The sequence below is a fragment of the Cynocephalus volans genome, chromosome 12 (genome assembly GCF_027409185.1).
Source record: "Cynocephalus volans isolate mCynVol1 chromosome 12, mCynVol1.pri, whole genome shotgun sequence".
Lineage (NCBI taxonomy): Eukaryota > Metazoa > Chordata > Mammalia > Dermoptera > Cynocephalidae > Cynocephalus > Cynocephalus volans.
Genome location: NC_084471.1, coordinates 92362408 through 92376641, shown reverse-complemented (window position 1 = coordinate 92376641; position 14234 = coordinate 92362408). Strand labels below are relative to the sequence as shown.

General features: G+C 38.1%; 1 protein-coding gene across 2 annotated transcripts in view; it reads left to right on the top strand.

The window, feature by feature from the left end:
* The first annotated feature begins 845 nt into the window (after positions 1 to 845).
* Positions 846 to 14234, top strand: part of PDE3A (phosphodiesterase 3A) — a 281335-nt gene continuing 267946 nt past the window's right edge. For both annotated transcript variants that reach the window (XM_063075636.1, XM_063075635.1), the window contains exon 1: positions 846 to 1820. In XM_063075636.1, the coding sequence (XP_062931706.1) occupies positions 846 to 1820 (975 nt within the window). The remainder of the gene's footprint in view (positions 1821 to 14234) is intronic.

Genomic DNA, 14234 nt, shown 5'->3' with positions numbered 1-14234 from the left:
CAGTCGTCTCCACTCGTTTCCCTCCTGCAAAACTGCAAATCGTCACCAACCTTGCACCAGAAAAAGGGTGTGTGCGTGTGTGCAAATCTCATTCTCCCTTACCCACCCTTCCCCCTTCCCTCTCGCCCTCCCCTCCTCCCCTGCTCGCTCTCCCTCCCTCCCTCCCTTCTCCTGCCGCAGCCGCCGGTCTCTCGGACTGTCTCTTTCCGACGGGACTTAGCAACTTCTTGATTATTTCTCAGCCCCTTTTCCATTTTTCCCACCCGTTGCCATGAACTGGACCGACAGACGCGGGGTTGGTTTTGCTTTCTGCCCCAGGGAATGGCGATTCGCGACCTGGGGCCGTGCCGGGGAGGATCGGCCGAGGAGAAGGAAAGAGTGATAGAGGAAAGAGCGGCAGGAAGGAAGAGAAGGGAGACCTCCATCTGCCGCGGGCCCCGCGCGCAGCAGCGCGGCGCCGAGCCGCGCCCGGAATGGCCCCGAGCTCGCCCTGCGCCCCCGCCTGCTCCAGCGGCAGCGGCCCCGTGCGCGGGATGCCCCGGGCCATTCTCGAAATCCTGAAGTAGGAAGAGACCCCGGAGGACACAAGTCGGGGGTGGGGGTGGAGCAGAGGATTCTCAAAAGCGTTCAAAGAGAGAAAAGGCGAAGCGTGGTCGGGCTAGCTTTTAACTTGAAGAAGTCTCTAGCTTCTAGCGTTCTCCAGGAGTTACTCGAAAGCTGAAACTTTCAGTGGATTGTGGGTCGGGGGAGAAGAGAGAGATTCGGCCGGTGGGATTGGGAAGAGCGTGTGCGCGCGCGCGCGTGTGCCCGGGGCCATCGGGGATTCGGTGAAGAGGGCACACACCATGGCAGCGGCCGGCGAGGCCATCCGAGGCAGGGACAAGCCGAGCCAGGCTGCGGTGAGTCCAGCCCCCGCGGCGGGCCGGGACTGCCACCGTCGTGCGGGCCCCGCATCGCTGCGGGGCTCGGGCTGCCGCGGCTGCTGGGGAGACCTGGTGCTGCGGCCGCTCCGGCGCTCCCGGAAACTTTCCTCGGCGCTGTGCGCGGGCTCCCTGTCCTTTCTGCTGGCGCTGCTGCTGAGGCTGGTCCGCGGGGAGATCGGCTGTGACCTGGAGCAGAGTAAGGAGGCGGCGGCGGCGGCGGCGGCGGAGGAGGAGGAGGAGGAAGCGGCCCTGGGAGCAGGAGGGGGCGTCTTCCCGGGGCCTCGGGGAGGCGCCCCCGGGGGCGGCGCGCCGCCCAGCCCCTGGCTGCAGCCCTCCGCGCTGCTCTTCAGTCTCCTGTGTGCCTTCTTCTGGATGGGCTTGTACCTCCTGCGCGCCGGGGTGCGCCTGCCTCTGGCCGTCGCGCTACTGGCCGCCTGCTGCGGGGGGGAAGCGCTCGTCCAGATTGGGCTGGGCGTCGGGGAGGATCACTTACTGTCGCTCCCCGCCGCGGGGGTGGTGCTCAGCTGCTTGGCAGCCGCGACATGGCTGGTGCTGAGGCTGAGGCTGGGCGTCCTCATGATCGCCTTGACTAGCGCGGTCAGGACCGTGTCCCTCATTTCCTTAGAGAGGTTCAAGGTCGCCTGGAGACCTTACCTGGCGTACTTGGCCGGCGTGCTGGGGATCCTGCTGGCCAGGTACGTGGAGCAAATCTTGCCGCAGTCGGCGGAGGCGGCTCCGAGGGAGCGTTTGGGGTCCCAGCTGAGTGCTGGGACCAAGGAAGATCTCCCCGTGTTTAAGAGGAGGAGGCGGTCCAGCTCCGTGGTGTCCGCTGAGATGTCCGGCTGCAGCAACAAGTCCCATCGGAGGACCTCTCTGCCCTGTATACCGAGGGAACAGGTAAGCACTGGCAGCTGCTCTCTCTTGGCTCTTGGGAAAACGTGCAACCCTTGGGGACCGGCGCAGCGTGGAGGGAATCTCCAAGCGCTGGGAACTAAAGGAAAGATAGCCTGGAAAAGTAGAGTGGCATAACTTTAGACTTCGTGAGAGACGAGCGGGTTTTCTCTCTCTCACACAGTATTTTATGACCTGAACAACAGACACACGAATAAGTAACAAAACTAGATGGCATTTGCGGGGTCTTCCGCAGCTGGGCCAACTTTTTACATCTGCTACACCTGGTGTATACCTTCCCTACACTTTTAAGTACTCTCCTCCCTTAGCAGAAATTTCAGAATTAAGTTTAGTTTTTTTAGCACTGGGTGATTTTTCAACACGTGGATTTTACTAGGTTTCTTTCTATTTGTTTTTATAAAATTTCTTTCTTATAAAGTGATAGGTAAATATTTATGAAAACCAGTAAAAAGATTCTAGAGTAAATAAAGAAAGGCATGCTTGACGGTGAGGTATTGATATACACTTTCTGGTTTTGCAGTAAGTTGTTCTTGGAGAGACTGCATCTGGTGGCACCCCGTTTGTTTTAAAATATAATTTAAGGGCATGCATTATTACATGTTAGTGTGTTTTGTATCATAATCATAAACTTCAATTTGGGGAATAGTATGTTTGAACTTCAGAAGTGTTCAAAACTATAAACTGTGCTGTAGTGTCAATTAAAAATATTTCTTTTGAGTATGTGTATACTTAGGTGGATATTTAGAAATTCAAATGGATTTATACAGGTTTTACAGTAAATAATTGATCCAGGAAAATATTTCTAAGGTTGCTGGTGATATATCTTTCAGAAAGGAGGAGGAGGAATCTGGAATTATGAATAAAGTTGTAAATAAAAGTTTAGTCAGTTTCGGGGGTAAAACTCCTTATTAAATGTTTTAAGACCATGGAATAGTTGCTATAAAGGGCATAAAGGAACAAATCTCAATTTGAAATACAAATTGTATTTGAAAAGACATACTTAAGTGTTCACCTCTGTGCTTGAAGCAGATTTGACACTTGATGGGGGGGCGGAGCTGGTTATGTACAGCAAGTGGAAATTTACAGTTTTCTCATTTAAATTTATGCCCACCTACTGTACCTTTAGGACAACTTTAGGGAGTGAAAGAATATCCTAAGATATAGCAAGCCTTTTCTTTTTAGATTATTCTGTGGATACTAGGTATTTCTAAGAAGTAGCAGTCACCATATGGTGTGGGTAGCTAGTTTCTGAAATGAACACAGATGTGGTTGTTTGACATTATGTAGCAGAGTGGATGACAGCATCATAGTCTCTGTTTATTTTAAAACAATTTGCTTGTTTAGCTTTTTGTTTAGATAAAACAAGTATTTCTAGGGTTTAAGCTTACTCTAAGAGTGAAGGAAAAAATAGTCTACTGATTGATACTTAGTTTGGGTAGAAATTTGGAAATCAGTGGAATAAAGTAAGTTGTCTACTTAAGGGTAAACTAATTAGAAGGAAAGCATATTTGAATTTCTTTTTACAGTTATGGGAGAGAATGTCTTTTAAATGAAAACACTACTGGTTTAAATGTTTAGAACACACTGTGTTTTAACTTACAGGGAAATGTGATGTGATCATTGCAAAACCGAACCATCGTTTCTAAGGAAAATCTGTGATTTAAATCGTAAATAACTTGACTCCAAATTAATATTATTTAATCTCTGAAATTAAATTTCTGAAATTTCTTATTGACACTTAGAAGTTAAAGAAGGGTGGATTTAAGATAAGAAGGTGTTTAGTTAAATTAACCAGCAGTGTTAATTAACCCACAGATTTTTATTGGTTTTCTCTGGTTTGAATTGATAAATGGATAATTTGGATAATATGCAAACTGACGAGAAAACAACTGAGCATTACATTTTTAAACGTTTTGCTGATTAATGCTGTTGATAAATGCATATGTGTAATCTATTTCGGTAATTTTCTTTGGTTACTATTTTTTTAAAGATTGTGTTTATAAGGAATGTTCTGAAGTGGGAGACTTTATCTCTTCTGGTTGATGGAAAAACAAGATTTCACTTAGCAGAAATTTAGATCCTTGAAGTTTTAATGAGGGCATGGGTTAGCGTACGTGTCACTGAAGACTAGTTTTTATATATGACCCATTAAAGTTGTTGCTGAGCATAATTGTGGGGAGTGGGTGGGAACTAACATGGAATAGTATCTTATAAGATAGGGCAATATCTCATACGTTAGCCTAACTGTGTGAAAAGTTCAGGAGCTATACGGTAACTGGCTTATCTGTTTTATCATAAGGAAACAAATGTCTGATTAAAGGTACAAAGTGTACTCCTGTCATTTGCATACTTTATGAAGTAAAGAATCAAAATAATTATAAAACAAGTATATAACACTCCCCTGAATGCTACTTGATTAGTTCTTTTCTGAAAGAATGTCTACTCTCAACTCAAGACAGTATTCATAGGCAACAAGTGAATTTTAAATAGTAGTGTAAGGATATAAATCTTAGAGACCTCTTGAGAATTTAGTTGGACCTTGCTCATTGTGAGAGAGTTTCAGCATTTTCTTCTCTGTATGAATGACAGTGGTCATTTGCTTATGAACTCTCTCTCTTCAATTCTAAAAGTACAAAGAGAATATATGATAAAATTCCCATAAGACAAACTAAATGACATATATTTTTCCTGTCCTTTCCTCTTTTTCTTCCTTCTTTCCTCTCCAGAACTATAAGCCCATAGGACCATTAAGTTTATAGATTGGATATTACCTATGGAACTGAGCTTTGCAGCACTGATGATAAAGTTGATTTCAAGCAAATAAAGGAGAAATGGGTTTAGTCTTTGGTCATAGAATTAATCAGGCACTGGGTGTGTCTGTGAATGCAAATGAAGGGGTATTTACTGTCAGTAAAGAACAAAGTTTACAGCATCTGCTTGGCTTTTTTAGCTGGGTCCTGCCAGCCCAGTATCCTCAGCCTGAGGCTGATTTTGTAAATGAGAGTGTCAAACCTTACTGTTCTGGCTGGCAGTGTTAAGTAGGCAAGTGTCCCCTTAAGGTTTAAGTATATGTTCTCAGTGGACTTTCACGTCAGAGAGCAGGTCTCTCTCTCTCAGTTACCACTGTACTTCCCAAACACTGGAATATACACAGGTTTCTGGAATTTCTTGAATTATTAGATATTATGCATGATTCATAAACGTTATTTTTCAACATAAAATTTTAATTACGCAAATTTCAATATTTGGAAATTGCATTTGAAGGGGTGTCTATTCTCTTTACATATCATACGATACAATTAGTTACTCATTCCTTTCTAATTGCTGTAATCACCTTACACATCCATTTTTGAAAGATTCTAAAACGGTGCAATTTTATTTTAATTACACGTTAAGAAAAATCCAACATTTTTACTTATGGTTTTACATAAAATAAACACAAGGCATATGACTCCGTCAATGCATTTGAAAACATTATTTGTGATGGACGCAACAGCAGTCGGAGAAGTACATATATGTATGTTATATTGTGTAATTAAAACCTAAAATTATTTCCTATGAATATTTTCCCTAAGCTCTCAAACATCTTTAGCACAAATGAATGGATTGTTTTAGGAATGTAAGTTGGTTATCAAAAGAAGAGTCAAGTTTTTCGTCCCTGATATGAGAAAGACATTTTTAAGCAATAAAGCAAGTGAACAACAACAACAAAAAAATAGAAATGGGTATGTTTTTGATGGTGGGAATTATGTCTTTGGTAAAACGTATAATTTGTTTGCTTTTATAGTACAGATAAAATACAGAAGTATTTCTTTTGAAGATATAGAGCATTTTATCCTTTAAATTCCTAAATACATTTCATTATAACATAAGATATTTTTCAAATTGAATAAGTTTCAGAAACAATCACAGACTTTTAGTTGAATTATAGCTTCTCTCACATTTCAGTAATGTCACCCAGCTTATGGTGGTACAAAGAGCAATTCTGATTATTTATGACTTGATGACAGAATTAAAATTAATTAATGTTGACTTCTGAAAATATTGAAAAAAAAAAAAACCCCAAGATTTTCTTATCCCTTGGGAAAGGTGAGGGAAAAGAATGTTTTGTTTTTTTTGTGGGGACAAAATTGTGATTTTACTTTGTGAATACAGATATTGAAAGCCTACTGAAAAACTGTTTTAACTGACAGAAATAGTCAATGAATCTATATAAATTTACAGAGGTTGGAAGGAGTGAAAACAGTAATTTTACTCTTTCTGTATTGAGTCTAACGTGTAAAAAGTTAAAACTGTGGAACTGAAAGAAATGCTGTGTATGCTGGGCTGTCATGTTAATTAAATAAACAACCAGAACAGTGACTCTGTGTATGAAATACATTTTGAAAAGCCTGGGGGAGGGGGTGCCGGCAGGCAAGGGTGAGTGACACTGGCATGAAAAAACATTCATTATATCTGTAGTGACATTTGTGTGAATTTGTTGTTTTCTATTAGGAGATTCAGCTCTGAGAATAAGCTCTTCAGGACTCTAGTGGAAGAAAGGCTTTACCAAATTTAATTTTATTTCTCTTTTAAATAGTTCTCATTTATTATGTGGAGGTAGGATGGTGATAAACCTCAAAATTAGCAGTATACCTATGAATTATATCTGAAGACTTTCAAGTGATATGGTTTGTGTCAGTAACAGCCCAGTAGAGTCTATGTCGAGTTCATTGAAAACTCTTGTTATTTGATCTATCGAAAGAATGAATTTATTTTGGGTGGGAGTTGTATTTTTCAGAAAATGTTACTCTTGAGAGATGTACCCTCCTGCATGTATGAAGATCAGTGCGGCTATCGTATCACATAGCATCCTAAGAGATGTTGGCATGCAGAAGCAGTGCCTTTGTGCTGGGCCATGGGGGAAGTTTTTTTAGCTTTGTGAAATGATGCACAGCCCTACATGTTTATGGTGAACTGTTTATTTAGTTGCCATGCGTCTCCTGTTCGGTGGAATCTTCCTCCTTCCTCTTTCCTGTGTGATCTTTATAATTGTATCTTCTAAAAAAAAAAAAACCCCTCAAATATGGATATTGAAAGCTCAATTTATGCTTGTATTCATGTGTTTAATGAGGGTTTATCATATAATTTGAAGAACCTCAGGAATCTCCATATTCTTGTACCTAAAAATGTGTTCTGTCAGTATTCAAATGAACGTTTTATTTTTCCTTTACATAGAAATTTATATCCTTTTAGTAATTACCTATATATACTTATGTTGGTAGTATTTTCTTTTTCTTTTTTTTTTTTGTAAAAAGATTTTTTTTTTTTTTTTTTTAGTAAGGGTGCCCTTGGGAATTGTTTTAACTTTGAATTCAGAATGTAAGTTTTTGTTATTATTGACATAAAATACAGGGATTTGATCACTGGGAAAAAAGCCTGAAGGATGTGCCTGAGTTGTAGTTCAGAGGAAGATCTGTTACATAACAACTGCCAAAAATATTAGTTGGTTATACCTGTTCATCGTGAATACATACTATTGCATTAAAAAAAAGATGCTGCCCTTAGTTAAAGTGTTATTCATAAAGGTCTTTGGGCAGTCCACCTATCAAATGTCAAATCAATACATTTTATTTGTGCACTAGGCCTTGTGCTAAAAATCCTGCAAATTATACACAGACAGATATGACACAGCATCTGTCTCTCCAGAGCTTAGAGCCTAGTTAGGGTGATGAGACATCAACAAAAGAGAAGGAGAAGCCACGGTAAAATATCTAAATGACCTCTTAGACAATAGTTGGAGGAATACATAGAGCAGGTTTTTAACCTGGATGCAGGACCTCTTATCTCTTCTCTGAAATTATATGCAAAACTTCATTCATTTTTATGGGGAAATTGTCTATAGTGTTATAGAGTTTCAGAAGATCCTTAATACTTAGTGGTTAAATGTAAATGGTTTAGTCTTGAGCCACTTTACATTTTAAAGAGATGAAGAATTTTTTTCTTTGAAGTAGAAATTAATTTAATGTACATTTATAGTACATTCTGAAATCAAAGTAAAAATATTGAATTTAGGACATGTTATGTATCGATATAGCATGTTGATTGATTGCTTTCCCATCTTGAGGTAGTTTATGACCATAAGCAGCTGGTTTCAACGATGTCTTAAAATGCTTAATTCTGTGCCAGGCAGTAGTTAGTAGACTAGAATTAGTCTGATTTTAGAGAGGAGACTGACTAGACAGCCCAAGGCAAAGTAGCTTTTGTCCAGTTCTTCTTTGACTTAAATATGCTGCTGGTGGAACAGAATAGGAAAGGAGTCAGGCTGGTAATTTTACGCCTAGGTATCATTTGTGATTTTACACATGGAACCAACTCTAAATTCTCATTTAGAATTAGATAAGACAAAACTTTTTGAGCCCTCACAATGAGTTTTCTGGCCATCAAATAGTACCAGGCAGCCTCTAGAATGTTCTCTACACGGTCCTATAAATGAGTATCACTTGCGTTGAAAAGTCTAACTTTGTGGAGTCTTTATCTCATCGAACAGAAGTATACAACGGTGGCTTAAATGTTGATTTCTCATTTTAGTTTTTCAATAAATTGATTTTAAAATGTTCAGGATTTCAAAATTCAAGGCAAAAATAATCTGCAAATCAGTGAAGCATTTCTTTGTTAGCAAAAACAGCTGGTTATTTTTGTTTATCTAAATTATTTTGCACAGCTTCCTTAGGAATCCATTAAAATGTAAGTAAATAAGATGTAATATTAAATGAGGTCATGAAGAACATAACCATTTAGAATATGGAAAGCTATTTGGGAAAAGTAACTAAACAACTTCTGCATGTTTGATTTGATTAGAGCTGGCATTTATTATTAAGGAATCTGTGAATGATTATTAAAATTTTCAAGTATAACTAGTCCTGCTGACATAGTAATACAATTACTTAAGGGTGCTCATGTTCTTTCACGCTGAGGACTGACTATAAGGGGCCCGTGTCATCTGGGGTGTGTGTGTACGTGCGCACACATGTGCATGTGTGTACGTGCGCATGTGATTTTTCCCTGCCAGGAAATTGCTTTGGTTGTATTAATTTAGTGGAGAAACAGTGTCACCCAGTGGTTTTGATGAAAACAGTCTTATAAACATTATAGATAAGTGCTGTTCAATAGAAAAATAACATGAGCCATATATTTAATTTCGCATTTTAAGTAGACACATAAAAAAGTAAAACAAAACAGGTGAAGTATTCATAATAATGTTTTATTTAACCCAGTATATGATGTCAACTTGTAATCAATATAAAAAAATCGAGATATTTTGCCTTTTTTGTAGTAAGTCCAAATATCCAATGTATGTTTTACACTTAAATATCTCAATTTGGTCTAACCACATTTTAAGTATTCAATAAACACATGTGGCTAATGGCTAGCATATTGGACAGTGTAGCTATACATTTTTAAGTCGATGAAGTACTTGAATACTAATGTCACCTCTTCAGTTATAATGGACAATCTATGTATATTTATTAGTATTTAGTATTCAATATACAATCTTTCAAATTTTATGTGTAATCTCGACAGCTTGTTTTTGCACGACTATAATAGTTGTCAAGTCTTTTTTCCTCATTTCCTTCATTTCAGTTTATTGCACGTGTTTTAAAATATTATTTTAATTGGAGGGGTAGTTTACCAGAGTCCAAAATGAAGGACCTTTATGTTAACTTGTTTTATAACACAGTATCAATATTTTCAGTTATCAATTTTCCTTTCAAAGTTTGGTATTGACAGAGATTGCTTATGTATCCAATGTGAACACATCACATGCTCATGGTGATTAGTCTGTAATTGGGTTATCTAATGTCTCTTTAGAAATGAAAGTGCACATGTTTGTAGTGCAGTTCATTATCTTTGTAATTTAGGAAACTAGAGTGACAAACCTGCTGGTAGCTTTAGTGAATGAAAATTATGTGTCTGTAAAGGGCTGACGACTTCTGTTACTTAGGTAGACACCACCTTCATGGAATCAAAATGAAAATGGTTCCATTTTGTGTACAGAGAGGAGATTTTGATAGTGTGGGATTTCTAAACTGAGAATTGAGATTAGGTGACATTTGAAGTCGTTTTGACTTCACCCTGCTGTTTGTGATTTCAAATTGATTTCAGATGAAAAGTCTGGGAATTTTTAATGTTGGGTCCCTCCTATCACCTCTCCTCAAATCTGTAAATTCATTAATTCTAGGTATATTTCCAATGTTACACTGAGAATTAATGAGAAAATTACTTTTTATGTATGGTGTGTTCCTTTATATACCTTGATGTATAGATTGTTTTTTTCAAAGAATGCATTTATTTTGTGTGTGATGGTTTATATTTGTGTGTGATGCTTATAGTGACTTTTGAGACAAGGCCTATTATTAATCTTTGCATCACAGAATAAAAATAGTGAGATATATATATTTTCACATATCACTTAGGAAATAATCTAAAAAGATCAAAAGGCAATAGAATCATGGTATACAAAGAAGCACATTTGGATTAAATGAAATACTGTGGACTCAGGCTCATTCCTGGTGAAGCTGACTGTTGGGAAAGTGGAACAATTTGGTCAGGCTGCCCTGGCCTCAGAGCCTGTTCAGGGTCGTTCGGTAAACATTGTGTGGGTGGAGTGAGTGCACCCACACGGGGCTGCTTTGGCTGGTGTTTTTACTGCCTTTGGTGCCCGCCCTTTGCGGCCATGTTACTCTAGACCTGCAGCTTCCAAGGACCATGTGGCTGGTTGCTTAGCTTATAGACCTGCATGAAGGGGTTTGGTGACCCAGCCTGGCATGTGAAGGGTTTGTGACCCAGTCCGTGAACGGGCTTGAGGGGTCTGGGAGCTCCAGACCCAGCCCTAGCTCAACAATTGGCCCAGTCAGTGCAGGATTACCGGCAGGTAAAAGAGCCGCAACAACTAGTGTGGTCGCCTAGCTTTACAACTGGTGTCATGAACAGGACTAAGAGCTACACAATTGGCGCTGTGAGCAGGATACGTGACATCAGCCTTAGCCCCGCAATAGCCCTTGTGTAGCCAGACACTGACTTAATTTAGACTTATTAAAGGAGGTAGCTGAAAAATAAAATGCCATTGTAATATACGTCTCTTACTTGAGTTTGTATTTGAATGGAACTAGTCATTGCCCTGGCTGATTGTGAAGTTGCTTTAAATTAATGTACAGGTTGGTCTTATGATTATTTTTGTTTTGGCCTGTCTTCTTTTCCTGTCTCTCCCTCTCTCTATGCATTTTGTTTCATGTTCTTTTTACCTAATAGATTCTTGTCCCTCAGGGTGTGTTTAAAATTTTAAGGAATGCCTTTCTGTTCCCCATAGTAGCTTGTTAGAATATTGAAATAATTTTATGCAAGAATCTTGTGGTTTTGCTTTAATCTGATTTTAATACAAATTTTCCTTCTTCCAAAGTAAGTTTTAAAGAACCGAATATTTATGCTATGTCTGTGACAAGTGTTTCTTCCTCTATAGATATAATCCACTTAAATAGAAGTAATGGAAGTTTGAAGTCATAGAAATATTATTTTCGGGATGAATGTTTTATTTTGTGGCAGCTGATGTGCTCCTACGTGGAGTCAGCACCCTTAAAATATGTTTATGCTAGCATGAACACAAATAAAGGAAATAGTTCTTATTTTTATCCTAAGTATTTTAGTGGATCAGATGAACAGGTCCACTTAAGAAATGCTCCTTACGAGGCAGCATTTGTCCCTGTAGTATGAAACATCCTCTTGTTTGGGAGTTAATATTTTGGTGTCCTGCCGCCACAGTAGTCTCTTAGAAAGTTTGTTGAAGTGCCTGTGCTGCATTGAGAATTTGCTTTCTAGGCTCAGGAACTAAGGAAGTCAGATTCAGACCATGACAGTTTTCATTATAACAGGAGTCAAACTTTTTAGCCTCCTTTTGTCAACCATAACATTTCCTTTAGAAAATTCTGGCCAAGTGCCTTGCTCATTGTAGGTACTGGCTGGCTGGCAGGTTAAATAGATGGAAAAGAAATAAGATTTTTACCCTGAAATATTTTATCTTCCTAATTTCCCGACATTGAGCTAGTGACTAAACTGATTTAAGGAAACTTCTATAGAGAGGAGAAAAGAAATAGACTATCTGTCTGCGAACTTACATTTTTAATATGATGCTTGTATTTTTGTTACTTTAAGAAATATTCTTATTAAATAAATAGAGAAAGAAAAAACAATATATTGAACTTTCAGAAGGAGAGAGCAGAACTGGGGTTACTAGAAGTAGGAAAAGGGGAGAGAGAGGCGATGAGCAAGAAATTGGTTAATGGAGAAAAAGAATGATTACATTTTATAACTATGAAAAGCTAATTATCCTGATGTGACCATCACATATTGTACACAAGTGTTGGAAGTCAACTCCATACCCCACAAATATGTATAATCAATTAAGTTTCAATTAAAAAAAAAAAAAAGGTATTTTCTTGCATGTCTCACATTAGGGCCTAAATTTACCTGTGCCCTTATGGTAGGAAATCCTATGTTCAGCATGAGTCTTAGATATTTATTTGAGCTCATTCTCAACTGAAAATAACCAAACTACCACCAAGATCATGGTAGTATAAACTTTAGAAAGATCTCTGAAATTAAAGTACATTTTAAGAAAAATTAAAATTCAAGTATTTTCATATTCAGTTAATTAATTGCAAGTGAGTAAACTCTGACTTTATTTTCTCCCATTACTTCCTGTGGAGATCTGACAGGTGTTCTTCAGCTGTCAGCTTTTTACACTCTGTACTCTTGTGAGAAGTTCTTACTGAATAGCTGTATTTCCTCAAAAGTTTAATGTAAATACTATCTCTATTTTATCTTTTGTGATCACTTACAAGATCTATTTTCAGATAGTTGCTTCCAGAGATGACATTGTGAAATTGGCTTATTTAAATTGTCATCTAACTTTAGTGCCAGTTCATTTGTGCTGAATGATCTAGAAGTTTGGTAGCATAATTTCAGAAACAAGATGAACTGAAAAATCAACCCTTCATAGTTTTATTGAATAACCAATTTTAGTTTCTCCAGTCATTTTTCTTTGGTGCACTTAGTTTTTAATAGAACTGGACTTATTAAGTTAGAAAATTTTAAGTCAAATAAGAACATTTTGTTGCTGCAGTTTTAATACTTAATGGAGATATTGTCATATCTTCTTAGTGAAATTAGAGGTAGCTCTTCTGATATGGTAGGCAGATGTCACGACCTTTGATAAGTTAGGAGGACAATGTTTAGGAAAAAAAGTTACTTCCAACTTTATTTTATGGTGACAAGTTCCATTTTGTCTGTAGATGTCAAATAGTCTCATAGGTAATTTTTCTAGAAAAGTTGCCATTACTGACAACTTCTAGAGTTTGAGAGTTCTTTGAATATATTATTTTTTAAAAATATGAATATGGTTTGCATTTGAAAAAATAAATTACAAACTGAAGTTAGTTATAAATTAATTAGGAATAATCAAAATGTAATCAAGGCATTTGTGAATTTGACATTTTTATAAAAAATTTAGAAGCAAAATCTTTTAACCGTATTTTCATTTTGGAACAAGAAGCTGACTGTATTTTTATATTGTCTTGCATAGTGTCTGTTTTTACTCTTAATGATTTGTTTTGTTATAATTGGAATTGTTTTTGCTAGATAAACAGGACCTAAATTACAAGATAGTTATTAATGCAGTAGCCTCATTTTGTCCAATTCTCTCCATTTCTTTTTCCTTGAATAATAATTGTATTGACTTCCTCTCCCATTAGAGAACTACAACTAGAGGTTTTCAATGGAACTTCTTTAAGCAGTTAACTAGTTCTCATGAAAAGTGTGAGAATTATGTGGAAATGGTGGATACAAATATAATTGAACACTGGTTAAATTATCTAAAAAGTAAAGTGCCATTCAGAAATGAAAAGTACACATTAAAAAATGACTGAACAAATTAATGCTAGTATTTTGTGCAGAAAGAAGACTAGATCAAAATCAGATCGGTTTTCAAAAAATGTTTATTGTATGGTCTCTTGGGGACATAATGTTGTTACACTTAAATTCTAGAACTCCTCATAATTTGGAAAGAGGGGAAGAGCCTGAGAGAGTCACTTCTGGATGTTCGGCAGGAAGTCCAGCTGTGCATTGATGGGCTCAGGCTCTGTGCTTAGACTCAAAGCTCTCAGGTGATGGTCTGCATGAGAAGGCGTAATGCTGTTCACAAACATTCCTGACATTCACTACTTTTCAAGACATTGATTCTTATAAGAATTTCTTGCTTTTACTTATAAACGTACCCTAATGGCAATCATAAGTGACCTTTTACCTCCTATATAATGAGAATAGATTAATAATATCAGCAAGTAAATGTATCTTCCTTAAGATCCC